This window comes from Saimiri boliviensis, chromosome 7 (genome assembly GCF_048565385.1).
Source record: "Saimiri boliviensis isolate mSaiBol1 chromosome 7, mSaiBol1.pri, whole genome shotgun sequence".
Taxonomy (NCBI): domain Eukaryota; kingdom Metazoa; phylum Chordata; class Mammalia; order Primates; family Cebidae; genus Saimiri; species Saimiri boliviensis.
Window position 1 is genome coordinate 10,539,634 of NC_133455.1, and position 21,561 is coordinate 10,561,194.

The 21,561-nt window shown below is 41.6% G+C and overlaps 2 protein-coding genes across 10 annotated transcripts in view; one reads left to right on the top strand and one right to left on the bottom strand.

Moving 5' to 3' along the window:
- The window catches only part of CLIP1 (CAP-Gly domain containing linker protein 1), a 149,700-nt gene that overhangs the window by 121,876 nt on the left and 6,263 nt on the right, over positions 1-21,561 (top strand). For all 9 annotated transcript variants that reach the window (XM_039471897.2, XM_039471899.2, XM_039471902.2 and 6 more), the window contains 4 exons: positions 11,136-11,188; positions 19,840-19,957; positions 20,043-20,193; positions 20,742-20,791. In XM_039471897.2, coding sequence (XP_039327831.2) covers positions 11,136-11,188; positions 19,840-19,957; positions 20,043-20,193; positions 20,742-20,791 — 372 coding nt within the window. The remainder of the gene's footprint in view (positions 1-11,135; positions 11,189-19,839; positions 19,958-20,042; positions 20,194-20,741; positions 20,792-21,561) is intronic.
- LOC104652052 (protein FAM136A) lies at positions 8,601-9,077 on the bottom strand. Its single transcript, XM_010342914.3, has one exon. The coding sequence runs from the start codon at positions 9,067-9,069 to the stop codon at positions 8,653-8,655; it is 417 nt and encodes a 138-aa protein (XP_010341216.3). The 5' UTR covers positions 9,070-9,077; the 3' UTR covers positions 8,601-8,652.

Genomic DNA, 21,561 nt, shown 5'->3' on the forward strand with positions numbered 1-21,561 from the left:
TCCTGACCTCAGGCGATCCACCCTCCTTGGCCTCCCAAAGGGTTGGGATTACAGGTGTGAGCCACTGTGACTGGCCTGCCTGGCTGATTTTTAAGGTTTGTTTTTTTGTTTGTTTGTTTCGTTTTGTTTTTTCTGGTAATGACAGGGTCTCGCTATGTTGCCCAGGCTGATCTTGAACTCCCGGACTCAAGAGTGATCCTCTGGCCTTAGCCTCCTAAAGTGCTTGGGATTACAGGCATGAGCTATCACACCCAGCCTATTTGTGGTTATTTCTAAGTGGAAGAATTGGGGAAATATTTTTCCTTTTTTTTGGTCTTTTTTTTTTTTTAAATATTGCTGAATTCTTTTTTTTTTAAAAAAAAGCATGTATCATATAAACAATAATGTCATTATTTTTAAAAAATAATAATTATATCTACAACTTTGGGAATCACTAAAGCCAAACCTCTGATTTGTTTAGATTCTGGGGGAATCATCCTTTTATCCAGTCAAGCGTGTTCAATCATTATTACATTTAGGAAGTGGTCCAAGGGATATGTTCAGTTCCTGAAAGTCTTTTTACAGCCTGTATATTCTCTTTGGCATCTTTTAAGTTTCTTGCTTGAGACGTTTCTCTAGACTTATCTAGAGTCCTCTTTTTTTCTTTCTTTTTTTTTTGAGACGGAGTCTTGCTCTGTCACCAGGCTGGAGTGCAGTGGCGCAATCTCGGCTCACTGCAACCTCCACCTCCTGGGTTCAAGCGATTCTTCTGCCTCAGCCTCCTGAGTAGCTGGGACCACAGGTGCGTGCCACCACGCCTGGCTAATTTTTTTGTATTTTTAGTAGAGACGGGGTTTCACTGCATTGGCCAGGGTGGTCTTGATCTCTTGACCTCGTGACCTGCCCGCCTTGGCTCCCAAAGTGCTGGGATTTACAGGCATGAGCCACCGCAACCAGCCAGTCCTCTTAGTCTTTCCGACTTTTGAGGGGTTTTGTAGAAAGTCATTTCCAGTCATTCACTCTGGAAATGACTGCCAGAGTCTAGGCCAAAGGTTGGAGGTCTTTTCCACTCTGCCTCTGCATAGTTATTGATGTTTGCATCTGAACAGAAGATGCACTTTAGCTGCACTAAAGATACTAGCAGTATTAAGGGAAGAGTAGCTGTTGTCTTTTCAGCACCCAGGAGTAAAAAGTGAAGATTAGGGTGACGCATGCTCTGTGAAGAACTACTCGTATGTATTGGCTTCAGGCAGTCACGATACCCCCACCCTGTGGCCTCACCATCGATATCATTTTATTTTTTATTTTTTATTTTTTTTATTGAGATGGAGTCTTGCTCTGTCGCCCAGGCTAGAGTGCAGTGGCACAATCTTGGCTCACTGCAACCTCCGCCTCCCAGGTTCAAGCGATTATCATGCCTCAACCTCCCGAGTAGCTGGGACTACAGGCATGCACCACCATGCCCAGTTAATTTTTGTGTTTTTAGTAGAGGCAGGTGGTTTTGCCATGTTGACCAGGGTGATCTTGAACTCCTGACCTCAAGTGATCCATTGGCCTCAGCCTCCCAAAGTGCTGGGATTACAGCCGTGAGCCACTGCCCGGCCCTGATACCATTCTTTGGTAAAGGATGGTGATTTCTGTGTGAATGTATTTGAAGATGTAAATACTTTTTTTTTTTTGGAGACAGAGTCTTGCTCTGTCACTCAGACTGGAGTCCAATGGTGAGATCTCAGCTTACTGCAACTTCTGCCTCCTGGGTTCAAGCAATTCTCTTGCCTCAGCCACCCTAGTAGCTGGGACTACAGGTGCCTGCCACCACACCCAACTAATTTTTTTTATTTTTAGTGGAGACAGAGTTTGGCCATATTGGCCAGGTGGTCTTGAACTCCTCACCTCAGGAGATCCACCCACCTTGCCTGGCCTGAAGATGTAAATATTCTTACATAATTCATGTACATGTTCATATAAACTTAAACCAGTCCTAAGGCACGCAGTCTTTCCTGCATTATATAGAACTTAGATTGGTAGCATAATGCATACTGCATCAGGCTGAGTTCCCTAGGAAGAAGGCTGAGAGAGAGTTTAGTGTCATGACTTTTATTAAAGGATACTCTCGGGGCAGCTCCTGTGGAAAGGAGGAGAAAGAAACAGGATTGGACAGTGGGGAAAATTGAGGCATGATGCAGCCCCAGCCACAGCTCCACAGCTCCAGAGCTCTGGAGCTGGAGTGGCTATGCAGATTTGTCCGAGTCATCCATGTTATCCAACGTGACCCTGCCAGAAGTGGCTCTGTAGTTGTGATGATCCCTGAGGGGATCACCAGCTAAGTTGTCCCAGAAGCTGGGCAACACAGCTTGCCTAGAAAAGGGGCATCTGCACAGCTGATCACTGTGTCTGCCCTACTCCTTTCTTTTCTGAAAGGGCTTTGCCATGCAAAAATGACTGAGTCTTCCTCTTTCATTTTTTCCCATTACCTTCTCCACTTCCAGCAGTAGAAGTCTGTCTGTATGTGGGAGGCGAGACTAGAATTTCTCAGATGCAGGGAGTGTGTTTTGTGCTGTCAAGGTAGGGCTGCTATTTTGGACCTCAGAACACTTGCTTGGTTCAAGAAGAGACTAAAATAGCCCAAATGTGAACCACCTCAGTTGAGCAGAGAGTTCTTCATTCTGTGAGAACCCTGGCTTCTGAGTGCCACTACTAACTCACACCCATTGAGAGCACCAGTTTACTGACGATGACACATTCGTTCACTCAGTGCAGTTATTGAGTGCCTACTGTGTGCCCATCAGTGTTCCAAAAGTAGAGGAGATCACAATAAACAAAACAGAAAAGCACTTCTCTCTGGAGGTTTTTATTCAAGTGGTTTTACTGAGCCTCAAAGTGGAAGTTGTGTATATAATGACTAAGAACTTTTACACGCCCTTCATTTCACCCGAGCTAGTATTTTTCTTAGCTTAACCAACAGACATGGAACAAAGTACCCACCATGTTTGTTTTCAAAGTAGGGTTATGCATAGATGAGCTCTCGGAGATTTTCCGGTCCAGTGTTCCCCAAACTATGATTATCACCACCTGGGCTGGAGTGCCATGGCATGGTCTCGGCTCACTGCAGCCTCTGCCTCCTGGGTTCATGCGATTCTTCTGCCTCAGCCTCCCAAGTAGCTGATACTACAGGTGCCCGCCACCATGCCCGGCTACATTTTGTGTTTTTAGTAGAGATGGAATTTCACCATGTTGGCCAGGATAGTCTCAGACTCCTGACTGCATGAGCCACCATGCCTGGCCTCTTTTGCCTCTTTTTTAACGTTTTATTATAGAAAGTTCCAAGCATACACAGAAGCAGAATGCACAGTACAATGAATCTCCATGTATAAAATTTCATTAGCAATTAACTCTTGGCCACTCGTCTCAGCTTTATTCCCATTCATCCTTTCTACTTCTGCATTTTCTTTTTTTTTTTTTAGTTAGTCTCACTTGGTCACCCAGGCTGGTGTGCAGTGGCACGATCACAGCTTACTGAAGCCTTCAGCTCTTGGACTCAAGCAATCCTCCTTGCCTTGGCCTCCTGAGTAGCTGGGACTATAGGCATGAGCCACTGTACCCAGCTCTACCCTGAGTATTTTGAAGCAAATCCTAAATCCTAGGTATCCTGTCACTTCATCTATAAATTCTTTATTTCCAAAGAAGTTAGAATTATTTATTTTAAATTATAATGTTATTTTTAAATTAGAAATACATTTGTAACATGAAAGAGTACAAATATGTATAATCTAAAAATTATTACTCCTCTCATTGCCATTTCATTGAAGCTGCATTCATTATAAATGGTTTGGTATATTTTTCCTTGGTGTTCCTTATTTGTATGCTAGCATATACAAATGCATATATGCATACAGTGTTTTTGTTTTTTACAAAAGCTATATTGTACAAATTACTCCAAATTGGTTTCTTTTTCTTAAAGTCATCTTTACTGAGGTCTAATTTACATAAAATACAATTCATCCTTCATAGGTGTATAGTTTGGTGAGTTTTGACAAATATATACAGTCATAAAACTGACCCCACAATCAAGTTTCCTTCACCCCAAAAGGTTCTCTTATCCTCCTTTACAGTCAGTTCATTCTCACTCCCTGAAAACGCTTATTATCTCTTTTCTGGCCCAATAGTTTTGCCTTTTTTTTTTTTTTTGGTAGGTCACATAAATGAGTCAAAACAGTATGTAACCTTATTCACAAACACAGTAAACATAAATGGATTGAACATTCTGAATAAATGGCAGAGACTAGCAGAATGAATTTTTTTAAAAAACATAATCTAACTGTATGCTGTCTAGAAAAGATACCATTTAGATTCAAAGCCATAAATAGGTTGAAAGTAAAAGGTTGGAACAAGATATACCATCCAAACAGGAACCAAAAGCAAGCTGGAGAAACTACTAGTATCAGACAAAATAGATTTTAAGGCAAAAATTGTTACTAGAGACAGAGAATGACAAAAAAATATCAATCCATCAGGAAGATATAACAATTTTAAACATAGATATATCTAATAACAGAGTCCTGAAATACATAAAGCAAAAACTGACAGAATAAAAAGGAGAAATAGACAATTCAACAATTATAGCTGAAGACTTCAATACCCCATTTCAGTGATGGATAGAACAACTATACAGAAGATGAAGGAGGAAACAGAAGACTTGAAAAACACTACAAATCAACAAAACCTAATAGTCATCTGTAGATTGCTCCATCCATCAGCCACAGAAAACACACACTTCTCAAGTGTACATGGAGCATTCTCCAGGACAGGTTATGTGTTAGACCATAAAATGATTTTCAATAAATTTAAAAGGATGAAATATTTAGTATGTTCCCTTACCACAGTAGAAAAGGTTAGACATTATACATAAGGCAATTTGGGTAATTCAAAACATTATATAGCCTTATGTATCTAGTTTCTTTTATCATTTTTGAAATGGAGTCTCACTCTGTTGCCCAGGCTGGAATGCAGTGGCATGATCTTGGCTTACTGCAACCTCTACCTCCTTGGTTCAAGCGATTCTCCTGCCTCAGCCTCTCGAGTAGTAGGGACTAAAAGTGCACACCACCACACATGGCTCATTTTTGTATTTTTAGTAGAGATGGGGTTTTATCATGTTGGCCAGGCTGGTCTTGGACTCCTGACCCCAAATGATCTGCCGCCCATCTCAGCCTCCCAAAGATAAAATCTTTTTCTATTTTTTATTTTTATTTATTATTATTTGAGACAAGGTCTCACTCTGTCACCCAGGCTGGAGTGCAGTAGCAAAATCTTGGTTCATTGTAGCCTCCCAGCTCAGCCTCCCGAGTAGCTAGGACTACAGGCATGCACACCACACTACACTAATTTTTTGATTTTTTTTGTAGAGACAAGGTCTCACTGTGTTACCCAGGCTGGTCTCAATCTCCTGGGTTCAAGTGATACTCCTGCCTTGGCCTCCCATAGTGCTGAGATTACAGGCATAAACCACTGCACCGGGTTGCTAGCTTATTTCACTTAATATAATGCCTTGGAGATCTCTCCATGTTATGTATATCAGTAGTTTGGGATTATATCATAGATGCTTTATCCATTTGGATGCTAGGTTGTTCCAGTTTGGGGCCATTATGAGTAAAGTTGCTTTGAACATTTGTGAAGAGGCCAGGGTATATGTTTTCATTGATCGTGGGTAAATACCTAAGAGTGGAATTGCTAGTATGGTCAGTCTATGTTTAACTCTTTAAGAAATTATCAAACGATTTTCCAAAATGAGTACTATTTTACATTCCCACCAGCAATTTATGAGGTTTCCAGTTATTCCACATACTTTTCAGCACTAAGAAAAACTTCAGTTTTTATCTTTTTAATATTAAGCATTTATCCATTTGTCAACTAGGGAACTGCTGGGACAGAGGGCTTGGGTGCCCAGGTGGCACGTGGAGTGTATCAGTGTGGTTTCAGTTTGCATTCTCCTGATGACTGATGATGCTGAGTGTCATTTCCTGTGCTTACTAGCCATTTGTCTCTCTTCTTTGGTAAAACGTCTATTCAAATCTTTTGGTCAGTTTCATTTATTTTTTTTTTTAATCTGCACATTTTTGTGTTATGAGAGTTCTTCATATTTTCTAGATACAAGTTCTTTATTGGGTTGTGTTTTGCAAATGGTTTCTCCTCATCTGTGGCTTTATACTTTCTTTTTTTCTTTTTTTTTTTTTTTTTTTTTGAGACGGAGTTTCGCTCTTGTTACCCAGGCTGGAGTGCAATGGCGCGATCTCGGCTCACCGCAACCTCCGCCTCCTGGGTTCAGGCAATTCTCCTGCCTCAGCCTCCTGAGTAGCTGGGATTACAGGCACGAGCCACCATGCCCAGCTAATTTTTTGTATTTTTAGTAGAGACGGGGTTTCACCATGTTGACCAGGATGGTCTCGATCTCTCGACCTCGTGATCCACCCGCCTCGGCCTCCCAAAGTGCTGGGATTACAGGCTTGAGCCACCGCACCCGGCTTTATACTTTCTTAACAGTGTCTTTTGAAGAGTAGAAGTTTTAAGTTTTGGTTAACTCCATTGACAGGGCTTAGAAGCAACAAAACCCAGTACCAATGAGCACAGCTAGTCCCTAGAGCTTGTTTTATAAATACTCTTCACTAAAGAAACCAGAAATCCATAGACAGAAAGACTATAAGGTGAGCCTGGAATATTTTGTGTCCCAAAAAGCAAAGAAGTGCTCAAAGAATAATGGAGATTAGAAAAAAAAAAAAAAAAGAAAGAAAAAGATTAAAAAAAAAAAAAGAATAATGGAGATTAATGAAGAGGACATTAGAACCATCTTGAAGAAACTCCCACTGACCAAATATTTGAACATCAAAATACATAAAGATATGAGAAAAAATACATAAAGATATAATGGATTATAACAGATTGAGTAACAGGAAACCATGAATCTAAACTGGCATTAGTAAATAAATGGAAGCCAGGAGTAGTGGCTCACACCTGTAACCCTGGCACTTTTGGAGGCCGAGGCAGGCAGATCACTTGAGTCCAGGAGTTTGAGACCAGCCTGGCCAATATAGTGAAGCCCCATCTCTACTTAAAAAAAACGAAACAAAACCTCAGCTAAAACTAGGTTCTTGTTACATGACCAAAAAAAGTAAAAAAGAAAAATACATAAAATTAGCCAGGCATGGTGGTGCATGCCTGTAATCCCAGCTACTTGGGAGGCCGAGGCACGAGAATTGCTTGAACCTGGGAGGCGGAGGTTGTGGTGAGCTGAGATTGCATCCCTGCACTCCAGCCTGTGTGACAGAGCAAGCCTCTTCAGTGAGTGAGTGAATGAATGAATGAATGAATGAATGGAAAATGACAGCCCTTCCTCAGGGTAGAAGACCAACTAATAAATATTTAATGGATGGAATAATGGAATCATACAATCACCATATGGTAACCAGCATGTTAATAATTTGTTCAGGCAAGAATCATCAATCTGTGCTTAAACAAGTAGGCAATAGTTTGTTGAATAACAGGATATTTACATAGTTTTAAAATGTATTCCCCAAAAGTACAGATTAATTACAAAGGAAAACATGGTACCTTTCCAGTGGGGAAACATGGAAGGTATTTCCTCCTTAACCAAGTGACCAAAGTTAACCTCACCAAAAATCAACAGTGTGTACCTCATGATACCATGTGCTGAGAAGGGCACAGGATTTCTTCTGTGGTATTCCTGACAAAAAGTGCATGATTTGACTCTAATCAAATGGAAACATCAGACGAATCCAAACTGACATTCTATAAAAATGTTAGGTGATAGGCGGATCACCGGATGTTAGGAGTTCAAGACCAGCCTGGCCAACATGGTGAAACCCCGTCTTTACTAAAAATACAAAAGTTAGTGGGGCGTGGTGGCACATCCCTGTAATCCCGGCTCCTCTGGAACCTGAGACAGGAGAATCGATTAAACCCGGGTGGCAGAGGTTGCAGTGAGCCAAGATCATGTCACTGCACTCCATCTTGAAACAGAGTGAAACTCCATCTCAAAAAAAAAAGAAATAAAACTTTAGATGCAATTTGTTATCTCCTGGATTGGGTAACAATACTGGATCAGAAGAACAACAAACATCATTTTGTATAAAGATCAGTATTATAAATACCAAACATTTCTTTCTTGGAAGTTCAGGCACATGGACCCTCTAAGAAAGAGGGAGAATCTTTGCATACTTTTTTGTAGGGTTGAATGATTTTTCAAATGTTCATTAATAATTTTTATTTTCTGTATTATGAGTTATCTGCCATGCTCTTTGTCCATTCATTGTAAAAATTTTCAAGTTGTAAGTATTGATTTTCCTTAACTTTTTTTTTTTTTTTTTTGAGACAGTCTTGCTGTGTCGCCAGGCGCCAGGCTGGAGTGCAGTGGTGCAATCTCCGCCTCCTGGGTTCAAGCAATTCTCCTGCCTCAGTCTCTCAAGTACCTGGGACTACAAGCGCATGCCATCATGCCCAGCTAATTTTTGTATTTTTTTTTTTTTTTGACATATGCCTTACGCTTGCGGCCATCCTTAATTTCTTCATTCATAAACTTTGCTTAAAAGACTAAAATTCCCAATTCCTTATAAAAAATATATCCTTGCCCTCCGCCCCAATGGGCATTGGCAAAGACTTTTATTTTCCCATGGATAAGAGAGCCTCCTTCATCTTCTTGGTCATAGTTGGGATAAGGTGCATGTGGTCATCCACACACTTGGTCACACAACCGTCCAGCTGCTGCTTCACCTGAAGCTCCTTACTCCCAGCATCTATTGAATCTTTGGCTTTGTCATTGCAATGCATGGTGCACCGAGCCAGGCGGTCCTGGAACTTCTCCAACTCACTGGTGACTAAAGCCTGGGCTTGAGCCAGAGGCGCATGGCAGCGCTCGATGCACTGGTGCACCTGCTGCATGGAGGCCTGGCTGTCCTCACAACAGCTGGCGCTGCACCGGAACATGAGACCCTGCATCTTCCGGATGTTCTCTTTCTCCAGACTCTTCACCATGGAGTCCACCGCCTCCTGCACCCGCAGCTGCTGCAGCTCCGCCATGGCGACCCCGCACTCTTTGTATTTTTTTTTAGTAGAGATGGGGTTTCACCATGTTGGCCAGGATGGTCTCAATCTCTTGACCTCATGATCCGCCCGCCTCGGCCTCCCAAAGTGCTGGGATTACAGGAATGAGCCACCGCGCCTGGCCAACTTTTTTTAACTTTTAAATTATAAAAGTAAAACAGATTCCTTCTTTAAAGAATAAATATAAATTGTACAAAGGGCATAAAGACCAAAATGAAAGCCCTTCTCATCTCCATATCCCACTCTCCAGATGTTCTCTTTCTCATTTCATTTTTTAAAGTTTGCCTCCCACTCTTTTCTTCCTTTCATTCTAAATATTTCAGTGAATTAGTCATACAGCAAAAACATATATCTTAATGGGTTAGGACATCAAAGATTCTATAAAAGTATGTTATGTTAACCTCTATAGATTTCATGGTAAAGGGATATTTATGTTCAGAACATGTGTTTATGTACATTAAAGAATTTTTTTAATAGCTACATTCAAGTCCCAGTATATTAAAGAATTTAAAAAATAAGACCTCACCGGGTGCAGTGGCTCACGCCTGTAATCCCAGCTCTTAGGGAGGCAGAGGTGGGAAGATAGCTTGGGCCCAGGAGTTCGAGACCTGCCTGGGCAATATAGCGAGTCCCTGTTCTCCACACAGACAAAAAAGATAAATAAATAAATAAATAAGACCTTGTAGCAAAGCATGAACATACCTAATACATAATTAATAATGACTGTAACTACATAGAGTGAGCTAGTAAATTCTAGGCTTTTGGAAGCCATTATATATCTTTGGTGTTATCTTTTTATTTAAAAAAAAAAAAAAAACAACAATAACACACACACACACTCGAGAGCTTTTTTACCCTTTTAAAAAAATTAACAGTGTGCAGCCTGGCCAACATGGCAAAACCCTGCCTCTACTGAAAGTACAAACTTTAGCTGGGCATGGTGCTAAGCACCTGTAAACCCAACTACTCAGGAGACTGAAGCAGGGGAATCACTTGAACCTAGGAGGTGGAGGTTGCAGTGAGCCAAGATTGCACCACTGCATTCCACTCTGGGCAACAGAGCAAGATTCCATCTCAAAAAAAAAAAAAAAAGCGAGTTGAAATTGGTATTTGGCCAAACTGCAGGTTGGACGTAGAGGTGATTCTTCCTTCACAAGATCAACTACCTGAATCTTTTGGGTTTGTTAATCCTTAATGGGATAATAAAGAACCACTGGAAATTCTTTTGTAACCTCTTTGTTTTTGTAGGTGAGAAACACATGCTTTACTAATGCATGAATGTAGAAACAATTCAGTGAATGTGTGTTGAATTGATGGATGAGTAAATTGAGGTCTACAGAGAATACATGGCCTGTTCCTATTCCTCTGCAGTTTAGTGACACTTGATCTCTGTGGTTTAAGTAAAGGAACCAGAATGTTGTTAGCATTGGAGCTTTACTCACTCATTTAACAATTTGTGTGTGTGTGTGTGTGTGTGTGTGTGTGTGTGTGGGTGTGACAGAGCCTCACTGTGTTACCCAGGCTGGAGTGCAGTGACAGGATCTCAGCTCTCTGCCTCCCAGGTTCAAGCAGTTCTCCTGCCTCAGCCTTCTCAGTAGCTGGGATTACAGGCATACACCACCATACCCGGCTAATTTTTATATTTTTAGTAGAGATGGGCTTTAACCATCTTGGCCAGGCTGGTCTCAAACTCCTAAACTCAGGTGATCTACCCACTTTGGCTTCCCCAAGTGCTGGGATTACAGGTGTGAGCCACCATGCCTGGCCAACGAACATTTTTGAATGCTTAAGTGTGCTTTGTTGTGTTCAAGGTTAATATTTTTAACTGTCAGGTCCCTGAGGAGGGGGAGTTACTGAGGTTGTGATTTATATATTAATAACTGTACATCCTGTGATAGAGTAACCACTTTTTCGTCTTCATTGGTGCTGAGGAAAGCCAGTGGCTTTAGCTGTCCTGGAGCCTAGGGGATGACATGTGAATGAGAAATATACCTCTCTGTGGCCTGGTTATGAACTGAACTTTTTTTGTGTTTTTTTCCTAGCTGGAGGAAGAAAGATCTGTGCTCAATAATCAGTTGTTAGAAATGAAAAAAAGGTAAGCTTTCTGTTTATTGTTGTGTGTGTGTGTGTGTTTAATAAGATGTCAGAACATGATATACTGTATATGGTAACTTGCAGTAGAAAACAAGTGACCTCCTTATATTCAGAAAATGGCATTGTGATAGTTAGGTATTTGTAATTGACAAATTATGAAAATCCATTTGCTGGGCCAGGCACAGTGGCTCATGCCTGTAATCCCAGCACTTTGGGAGGCTGAGGCGGGTGGATCACAAGGTCAGTAGTTCGAGACCACCCTAACCAACATAGTGAAACCTCGTCTCTACTAAGAATACAAAAAATTAGCCAGGCATGGTGGCAGGCACCTGTAATCTCAGCTACTCAGAAGGCTGAGGCAGGAGAACTGCTTGAACCTGGAAGGCAGATCTTGCACTGAGCCAAGATAGCGCCACTGCACATCAGCCTGGATAACGTGCAAGACTCCCTCTCAAAAAAAGAAAAAGAAAATCCATTTGCAAAAGTTTCACTATTACTAAAACAAAAATAATTCTTATTTTAAGCCATGCTGAGTTGCTTTTATTTAGAGATGATCTAAAATCAGATTGTCTCATGTATACGACTGTTACCTCCTAGTTTCAGTAACTAAAAATACTATAATCTTACATGTAGTTATTGATCTGGATATAAATACTGATTTCAATTACATAAAAATGTTAGGCTGGGCGCAGTGGCTCACGCCTGTAATCCCAGCACTTTGGGAGGCCAGAGCAGGCAGATCATGAGGTCAGGAGATCGAGACCATCCTGGCTAACACTGTGAAACCCCATCTCTACAAAAAATACAAAAAATTAGCTGGGCGTGGTGGCACGTGCCTGTAGTCCCAGCTACTTGGGAGGCTGAGGCAGGAGAATTGCTTGAGACCGGGAGGCGGAGGTTGCAGTGAGCCGGAGGTTGCAGTGAGCTGAGATTGTGCCATTGCACTCCAGCCTGGGTGACAGAGTGAGACTTTGTCTCAAAAATAAATAATTTTAATGTTCATGAATAATGGGTAACATCATTTTAAGTGTTTCTATTTTCTTTAAAAAGGCTTTGTTACTTATTATTCTCCCATGGTAGTCAAATGGTATTCAAATTAAAAATTAGTATAATTTTTTCAGTACTTTTCAGTAAGGAAGAACATGGCCCACAGAAATAATTGTGTAGAACAGGCGTCCCCAAACTACGGCCCGCGGGCCGAATGCGGCCCCCTGAGGCCATTTATCCGGCCCTCGCCGCACTTCAGGAAGGGGCACCTCTTTCATTGGTGGTCAGTGAGAGGAGCATAGTATGTGGTGGCCCTCCAACAGTCTGAGGGACAGTCAACTGGCCCCCTGTGTAAAAAGTTTGGGGACACCTGGAAGCTTGATGCTTCTATAAGCTGATAAGTCTTTGCTGTTTTAAAACGTGCAGTCTTGTTTAGAGAATGTCTGTGCTTTACATGGTGACAAGCAGGTTTAGGGGTTGCTACTGCTGAGAACCATGGCCTGTGCAGTGGCTGCTGCAGAATGGGTGCATACCACAACAGTGATGTGCTTTTTTGCTTCTTAGAAACAAAACTAAAAAACAAACCTTAAAGAATAGCATAAACAATAATTTCTCCATGGTCCTGTGAAGCATTTTATTCCCATTTGTCAGGGCAGAGGATGGATCCCCACCCGCCTACTGAGGTGTGTGTTTTATGCAGCAGTCTCTCTTCTGCCAGCATGGCAGTTGCTTAGGAGTGGAGGGCTTTATTTATTTATTTAGAGTTAGCTATTTGGATTCCATAAGCCACACTCTAAAGGACATTAGGCCTTGGTCCAGGGATGCATTTACTTTTCTTTTAATATTTTTTTTTTGAGAAATGGCCTCTCTCTGTCACCCCAGTTGGAGTGCAGCAGCTCAGTCATGGCCCACTGCAGCCTCCATCTCCTGGGCTCCATTGATCTTCCCACCTCTCAGCCTCCCAAGTAGCTGGTACTACACCCATGCACGGCCACACCTGGCTAATTCTTTTTCTTAATGTTTTATAGAGACAAGGTCTTGCTATGTTGCCTAGGCTGCCTTTTCTTTATTTAAATTAAGAAATACGTAGTGAAATTAACTAAGGTGGTGTTTATACTCAGAATGCATGTGTGTTGGCCGGGCGCGGTGGCTCAAGCCTGTAATCCCAGCACTCTGGGAGGCCGAGGCGGGTGGATCACGAGGTCGAGAGATCGAGACCATCCTGGTCAACATGGTGAAACCCCGTCTCTACTAAAAATACAAAAAAAAAAAATTAGCTGGGCATGGTGGCGCGTGCCTGTAATCCCAGCTACTCAGGAGGCTGAGGCAGGAGAATTGCCTGAACCCAGGAGGCGGAGGTTGCGGTGAGCCGAGATCGCGCCATTGCACTCCAGCCTGGGTAACAAGAGCGAAACTCCGTCTCAAAAAAAAAATAAAAATAAATTAAAAAAAAAAAAAGAATGCATGTGTGTTTCACCACTGCCATGACCCTGATAAGTCTTTGCTCTTTTATTTTTTAATTTTTTTTTTTTCAGATGGAGTTTCATTCTTGTTGCCCAGGCTGGAGTGCAATGGTGCAATCGTAGCTCACTGCAACCTCCACCTCCCGGGTTCAGGCGATTCTCCTGCCTTAGCCTCTCGAGTAGCTAGGACCACAGGGCTTGTTCCTGTGGCATTCTGGCAAGGGAGCTGTGGTTGGGCACCGTGGTTCATGATGGTAATCCCAGCACTTTGGGAGGCCAAGGAGGGAGGATCACGTGAGCGCAAGAGTTCAAGACCAGCCTGGGCAACATAGTGAGACTCTGTCTCCATTTTAAAAAAACCAAAAAACTGGTATACCCCTACATTTAAATAGCACTTCATAATTCACAAATTAATCTCAAAACAACGCAGTGAACTATATGGTGGAGCTTGCATTTTTAAAGGATGAAATTAGCCAGGCATGGTGGCACGTGCCTGTAGTCCCATCTACTCAGGAGGCTAAGGCGAGAGGATCGCTTGAGCCCAGGTATTCAGTGCTGTAGTGCACTAGGATCATGCCTGAGAATAGCCGTTGCCCTCTAGCCTGGGTGACATAGCAAGAGTCTGTCTCTAAATAAAATAAGGAAATAAAACAATGAAACTAAAGCTCAAGAAGTTAGGCATGTTATCCCAGGACTCAGGACTAATAAAGGACAAGTGCAGGCTGAAGACTCAGGTCATCAGATTTTTATGCTGGTTCGGCTTTTTAAAAAAGAGAAGACATGCTTAATGATGAAGTCTTTATCATGTAACTTTAACTAAATTACATGCCTTTCAAAATATGGTTAGGCATGGGACTTTTTTCGTGGCTTAAAAAGATGAAATGTGAACTGGGCGCGGTGGCTGATGCCTGTAATCTCAACACTTTGGGAGGCTGAGGCAGGTGGATCACAAGGTCAGGAAATCGATACCATCCTGACCAACATGGTAAAACACCGTCTGTACTAAAAATACAAAAAATTAGCTGGATGTGGTGGCACTTACCTGTAGTCTCAGCTACTCAGGAGGCGGAGGCAGGAGAATTGCTTGAACCAGTGAGGCGAAGGTTGCAGTGAGCCAAGATCGCACCACTGCACTCCAGCTTGGGTGACAGAGCGAGACTCCATCTCAAAAAAAAAAAAAGAAAAATGGAACGTGGCCGGGCACAGTGGCTTATGCCTGTAATCCCAGCACTTTGGGAGGCCGAGGCAGATAGATCACTTAAGGCAGGAGTTTGAGACCAGCCTGGCCAACTTGGTGAAACCCCGTCTCTACTAAAAACACAAAATTAGCCAGGCGTGGTGGCAGATGCCTGTAATCCCAGTTACACCGGAGGCTGAGGGCAGGAGAATCCCTTGAACCCAGGAGGCAGGTTGCAGTGAGCTGAGATTGCGCCATTGTACTCCAACCTGGGCAACAAGAGCAAAACTCGGTCTCAAAAAAAAAAAAAAAAAGATGGAACAAATTTGGGGGCTGTGAAGTTCTCTCTGTTCCTTCTCTCTGTTTCTGTTTTATGTCCTCATTGTTTAGGAGAATGTGTCTTGAAAAATCACTCTTAATTTTCATCAGAAAATATAAAGATGACTTTTTCTGGGAGTGAAAATTTCACTCCTAGTTTATCATATGTAGACGTGTTCTTTGTTAATTAACCCTTATGGAAAGTTATTTCGATTTTAGAAATGAATGTAAATTTATTTTAGCTTATAGTTGGGACCCTTAAATGCCTTCTAAAAGTCAGTTTGATAAAGGATTCATATGTAGCTCTATGTGTGTAATGGTTAAATAAATGTACCAAGCATTGAGTACTAAAAAGAACTTGATACACTGTTAATTTCGAAAGCCTTCCAAATACTTACACAGAAAAGTATTTTAAATGTAGTTGGTCATGCAAGAACTGAGAGCTTAGTCAACACTTGAATTCAGAAGTGATCATTAAACATACATAGTTAAGATAGTTATATAATCACTTCAGCCAGATGGTCATGATTTTCAAGTGCAGAATTTACTCCCAACTGTAGCATTAAACTGAAGCCAGATGCAGATTTGGGAGCTGGTTTGGTTTTGCTCCCTTCTCCGGGCTTTTTAGTGTCAAAGAAGGGACTCCAAAGCCAAACTATGAGGCATGGATTTTTGGAGTCAGAATTCATCCTATCAGTGCCAATGCAGGATTTCTGTCAGGAGTAAAAACTGGTTTGACCATAAAGCCCCCAAATTCTGAAGAGGTCCCGTGCAACTTCAGTTCATCCGGCTCACTGTGGGTTGCTAACTGTCTGACTGTCTCCGAGCTTGCGCTACTTACCAATGCTCATTTCACCCCTCTCTTTTCCCTTTCCTACTCTTGCTTCCTTTGCTATATCTGTGTGTCTTTAATGGTAAGACTAAAGAAAGTCTATCCACGTTATAATAAATAAATTTCATATATTTTTAGCAAACCAAATTGTTGTATATATTTTTTGGCTGCCTTTGTCCCTCTGTGTCTTGCTTTTGTTTTGTAAAATATTCTCAGCAGTATATATACATATATATATACATACACACACACACACACACACACACACACACACACACATATATTTCCTTTTTATATCTATATACAGCAAAGAACTTCAGTGCAAATTTAGTCTCCTTACTGTATTTGCATTTCTCTTCATGATTCTAATATTTGGTTCTTGTTATTTTGCATTTTTAAAGCTTGCCCAGTAACACTTTAAGGTATTTGCTTCATTACTGGAATTTATTTCTTATGTAAGTAGTAAGGAAAGAATCTGGATAAAATATTCCCCTGGGGGATGGGGAGAGAAAAATTTCTGGTCCCTCTATCCCTTCTTTCATGTTATGTTTATTTTCCCTTCTTGATTTTTTTGTAATACCAAGTCATTCCAGCTAATAGCTTAATACGATTTGTGACTCAGACATCAGTAATGTTGGCATAAACAGTGGTTTAATTTAGCCCCTGCTGGTGGTTTGCACAGTGGATTTGAGCCTTAGAGATGGCCTAAGAAGCTAGCAGTGATGATGGGTCACAAAGATGAGCTGCCAGAGGCTACTCATCCTGTCATTTGGTGTATAAATCACAAGTCAGATTTCTTTCTTAATCATGCACGTGTCGGTAACTTGTATAGGGAGCATTCTGGCAGCCATCTCCTTAGAAAGCAGGGGGCTGAGAGGTTGTGTGTCTATGTGATGATGAGCAGAGTCTGTTTGGTGGCCCCAGAAAAGGACACCTGTCCCTTTTTCCTTCTACCAGCTGTACATTTGTTTATCCCTCCCCAGCACTAAGCATCTGTGGGATCTTGGCCAACTGGAGTCCCGATTATAGGAAAATCGAAATCTCTTCTTGACAACCCCCAAATCCTGGTGTTTTTTTTTAGTAAAAGCATTTAAAATTACATTTTTCAAATTTGAGTTGGATTTATAGCAAGTGAAGCTCTGAAAATCATTTTTATAACAGAATCAACTACCAAGTACATTTACTAGAAACATAAGAGACCCGGGTTTTTTTTTTTTTTTTTTTTTTTTGATATTTTGTTTTAGATGGGATCTTGCTTTGTCACCCAGGCTGGAGTACAGTGGCACAATCACAGCTCACTTCAGCCTCAAGCTCCTGGGCTCAAGCGATCCTCTCGCTTCAGCTTCCCTAGCAGCTGGGACAACAGGCATGCGCTGCCATGCCTAGCTAATTTTTTTAAAAAGTATTTGTAGAGACAGGGGTCTCACTGTGTCAACCAGGCTGGTCTCGAACTCCTGGGCTCAAGTGATCCTCCTGCCTTGGCCTCCCAGAGTACTGGGATGACAGGCATGAGACACCGTACCTGGCTGAAACCCAGGCTTTATTGCATCTTTGGATTACATCAGATGTTTTTACTTCCCAGGTGGCAAAAAGTGCCTGTACATTCCTTTCATGTAAGTTGCTGTTTTAACCTAAGCAAGAGCCTATGGCCTAACAAGGTGTTACTAGCTTAGTAATTTACCCGCACTGATGCCTACCCATTTCCAGTGCGTGAGTAATGCTGGGGTTTTTAATTCAAGAAGTTTCTGTCTCAGATTCTTTTCTTACTACTTCTCATTCTGGAGTGTAAGTGTAAGCCACACAATGAGATAAATACAACACTTATATTTTCATCTTTGTGTAGAATTTCAATTTGCCATAAATCATGAGATTTCTGTAACTTGTGTGCCGGATATCTTGGGTCTCACTAACCAGACATACATTCTGCCGTTTCTAACCTGGGCCTCAGTTTCCTGTTCTTCCAGTTGGTTCCAAAACAGACAAGCAGTACATCCTCTGGATTTCCCAGTTACTTGGAATAGAGCCAGGTGTGATTTGGCTTCTTGTTAAGGTCACGATGGCTCACTGATGATCGCCTGTGCTAAGGCAGTGTCTTAGGTTGTATGGCCTTTGGCCTAACCTAGGAAATTTTTCTCCAGTTTTGTTTTTCCTGAAGTATTTTTGTCATTTTCCTCTCGTGTTTCACACTGCATGTCATTTTAAAAACTTTTTATTTAAAAATAATTTAGATTTCCAGAAGCGTTGCAAAAGTAGTGCATCCAGTTTGCATAGACCTTCCCCCAGCTGCCCCTAATTGAACAGCCTACACAGCCCTGGCACACTTATCAAAACTAAGAAATTACCATGAGCACCATACTCTCAGCTGAAACAAGAGACTTCATTCAGATCTCACCAAGTTTTCTCACTAACGTCCTTTTGTGTTCCACCATCCAAACTAGGATCTGGCAGTTAGTTGTCATATCTCCTTCGTCTCTTCTATATGTGACAGTTTCTCAGCCTTTTCTTGAATGCATGTAGTTTTTTTTATAAGAAAACTTTAAGTATGGCCGGGTGCAGTAGCTCATGCCTGGGAGGCCAAGGTGGGCAGATCCCCTGAGGTCAGGAGCTCGAGACCATCCTGGCTAACGTGGTAAAACCGTCTCTACTAAAAATATAAAAATTAGCTGGGCATGGTGGTGTGCACCTGTAATCCCAGTACTTTGGGAGGCTGAGGTGGGCGGATCACTTGAGGTCAGGAGTTTGAGACTAGCCAGGCCAACATGGTGAAACCCCATCTTTACTAAAAATACAAAAATTAGCCAGGCATGGTGGTGCATGCCTGTAATCCCAGCTACTCGGGAGGCTGAGACAGGAGAATCTCTTGAACCCAGGAGGTGGGGGTTGCAGTGAGCCGAGATTGCACCACTGCACTCCAGCCTGAGCGACAAAGTTAGACTCTCAAAAATAAAAACAAAAACCCCCAACAACTTTAAATAGGTACACATATGTAACACATGCTAGCCTGCCCTTTGGGCTCTTTTCACTGTGTCCCGGTGTCCCTCCCTGTTCTTCCTTCATCTTTCCCTTTCTCTTCCCACTCCCCTGACCCTCTCATTAAAGGTCTCACCCCCTCCCTCTGCTGATAATCAAGTGCTGAGTCAGGCCAAGAACATAAATCAGGCGCTCTGAATTTCTCCTTCCAGGCTCCCATGCTTTCATTCTGCACCTGAGAAAACCATTTTAACATTTTCTGTTCTAGCCTTTATGTAATTACCATTAATTTCTATGAGCTAATTTAATGTCCTCTTCAGAGTCTATGGCTGGAAAGTAATGAGTAATAATAATAATCTTTGCTACTGTTTTGGCCCATAACATCATAAATACTCATTCTTGGAACTTGCTAAAAGTTACTGAAATTAGTGAGAACCAATCGATATGTCCAGCATAAAGCTGCTCTGCATGACATCTGTATAACTGCTTTGCATGTGTGTATTTTAATTGTTGGTATTGCTTGGTAATCATTTATTCGAGAATTAACAAAATTCAACTCGGGTTTAGATTTTGGTAGAATTTTGGGGAGGGTGCAACCGTTCTTTCTTTTTAACTCTACCTCTTCCAAATTTATTAACTTGTTTCTTTAAGTTCAAATGGATACAATCATATGCAGATTCTGGCATGTCTATGCATAGGTACACTTTTTCTCCCCTCACAGTAAGTAAAATTTCAAGTAAAATTTTGTGAGCATAATGGCCTTAACTCCCTATAAAACTTCCCTGTTACACTTTTTTTTTTTTTTTTTTTTACATTAACGTTAATTATGTGTTTGTTCTAGAACAGTTGTATATCAACCGCTCTTTCGGTTGATTTGTGGAACTTTTAACTCTTTGATCTTTTAGAGAATCCAAGTTCATAAAAGACGCAGATGAAGAAAAAGCTTCCTTGCAGAAATCCATCAGTATAACTAGTGCCTTACTCACAGAAAAGGATGCCGAACTGGAGAAACTGAGAAATGAGGTAGAGTACCACCCAGGGCTCATGAGCTTTCACTCCGCCTCCTTTTGTTCAAACTCCGAGCCTAAGCCAAACAACTGTGTTTCAGGTCACAGTGCTCAGGGGAGAAAACGCCTCTGCCAAGTCCTTGCATTCAGTCGTTCAGACTCTAGAGTCTGATAAGGTGAAGCTTGAGCTCAAAGTAAAGAACTTGGAGCTTCAACTCAAAGAAAACAAGAGGCAGCTCAGCAGCTCCTCAGGTAAAAGACGCCTGCCCAGGGCTTCTCTGTACGCCACACTTCCTCCCAAGGAGCCCTTTCTAGTACAGACGCTCTTCAAAGACAGCTCGCATGCTGCCTTGACTCCTACTCTCCTTAGCTCTTCCACCACTTAATGGGCTTTCTTGTGGTCTATGAATGTTGTCACAAACCTACAATGATGGCTGCCTGCTGCTATGCAGACTGGGGGGTATTAAAGGACACAACAGTGCAGGAGAAGGAGGTGTTTCCTGTGGTGAAGAAGGGTGGATCGCCACTGTACATTCAGATGGATGTGACCGGCATTCTTACTCGGGAGTTGGCCGGCCTGAGCGAGGGCACGTGAAGGGCAGGGCTGGTGTCTGTGAGAGCCCATAGGGTCCCACACGAGGACAGGACCTCATCCACATGTGCTCAAAGTGGTATATTGGGAAGTACACGGGAAAATGAGTTTTTAACACTGGCCCTTTCACTGCAGTTTAGATTGTGATTAAAAATATACATATATCCTCCCTCCACTTGTTTTATTTTTTTTTCTCCTCAAATATAAGGTAATACCGATACTCAGGCAGACGAGGATGAAAGAGCCCAGGAGAGTCAGGTAATGCTCCTGTCTTCTTGCTTTGCTTGGTTGCTATTTTTCAAAATCATTTAATCTTTTGGTTTATTTTCCTTCTCATTTGATGCCTTTGGTATCAGTTAGTCATTTGAATGGATAATACATTCCTCTGGTTCAAACATTAAACAGAATTAAAAATTATATACATTAAATGTTCTCCTCCAAACCTTCTATCTCTTCTGCTCAGTTCCCAATTCCCCAAACAAGAAATTAATGTTATTAGTGTCTTTCCTTTTCAGAGATTTTTACAAATGTATGTATAAGCCAGCACTAATACAGTCCTCCCTTTTTTTTTTTAACATAAGTGATGGCATACTATATAAACAGTTCTGCACCTAACCTTTTTTACAGCTATCTAATGTTCTATTATGTGGATTTACCATAATTGAGTCAGTTTGCTGTTGGTTGACAGTGACCCTTGTGATGTTTCTGGTCCTTTGGGTGTTTTATAAACAATGCTGTAAGTAATTATCTTGGGCAGCTATCATTTACATATTAGTATTTCTGCAAGATGAATTCCTAGAAGTAGAATTGCTCTGTCAAAGGGTTTGTTATTAATCTTTAAAAGACTGGTGTCTTGAAAACTCAGTCTCTTAGAGTAAACATTAACAAAACAACTAAAGTTTTAAACTAAAAATGGGATTAGGCCTGGAACGGTGGCTCATACCTGTAATTCTAGCATTTTGGGTTGCCAAAGTGGGATGATTGCTTGAGCCCAGGAGTCTGAGACCAACCTGGACATAGTAAGACCT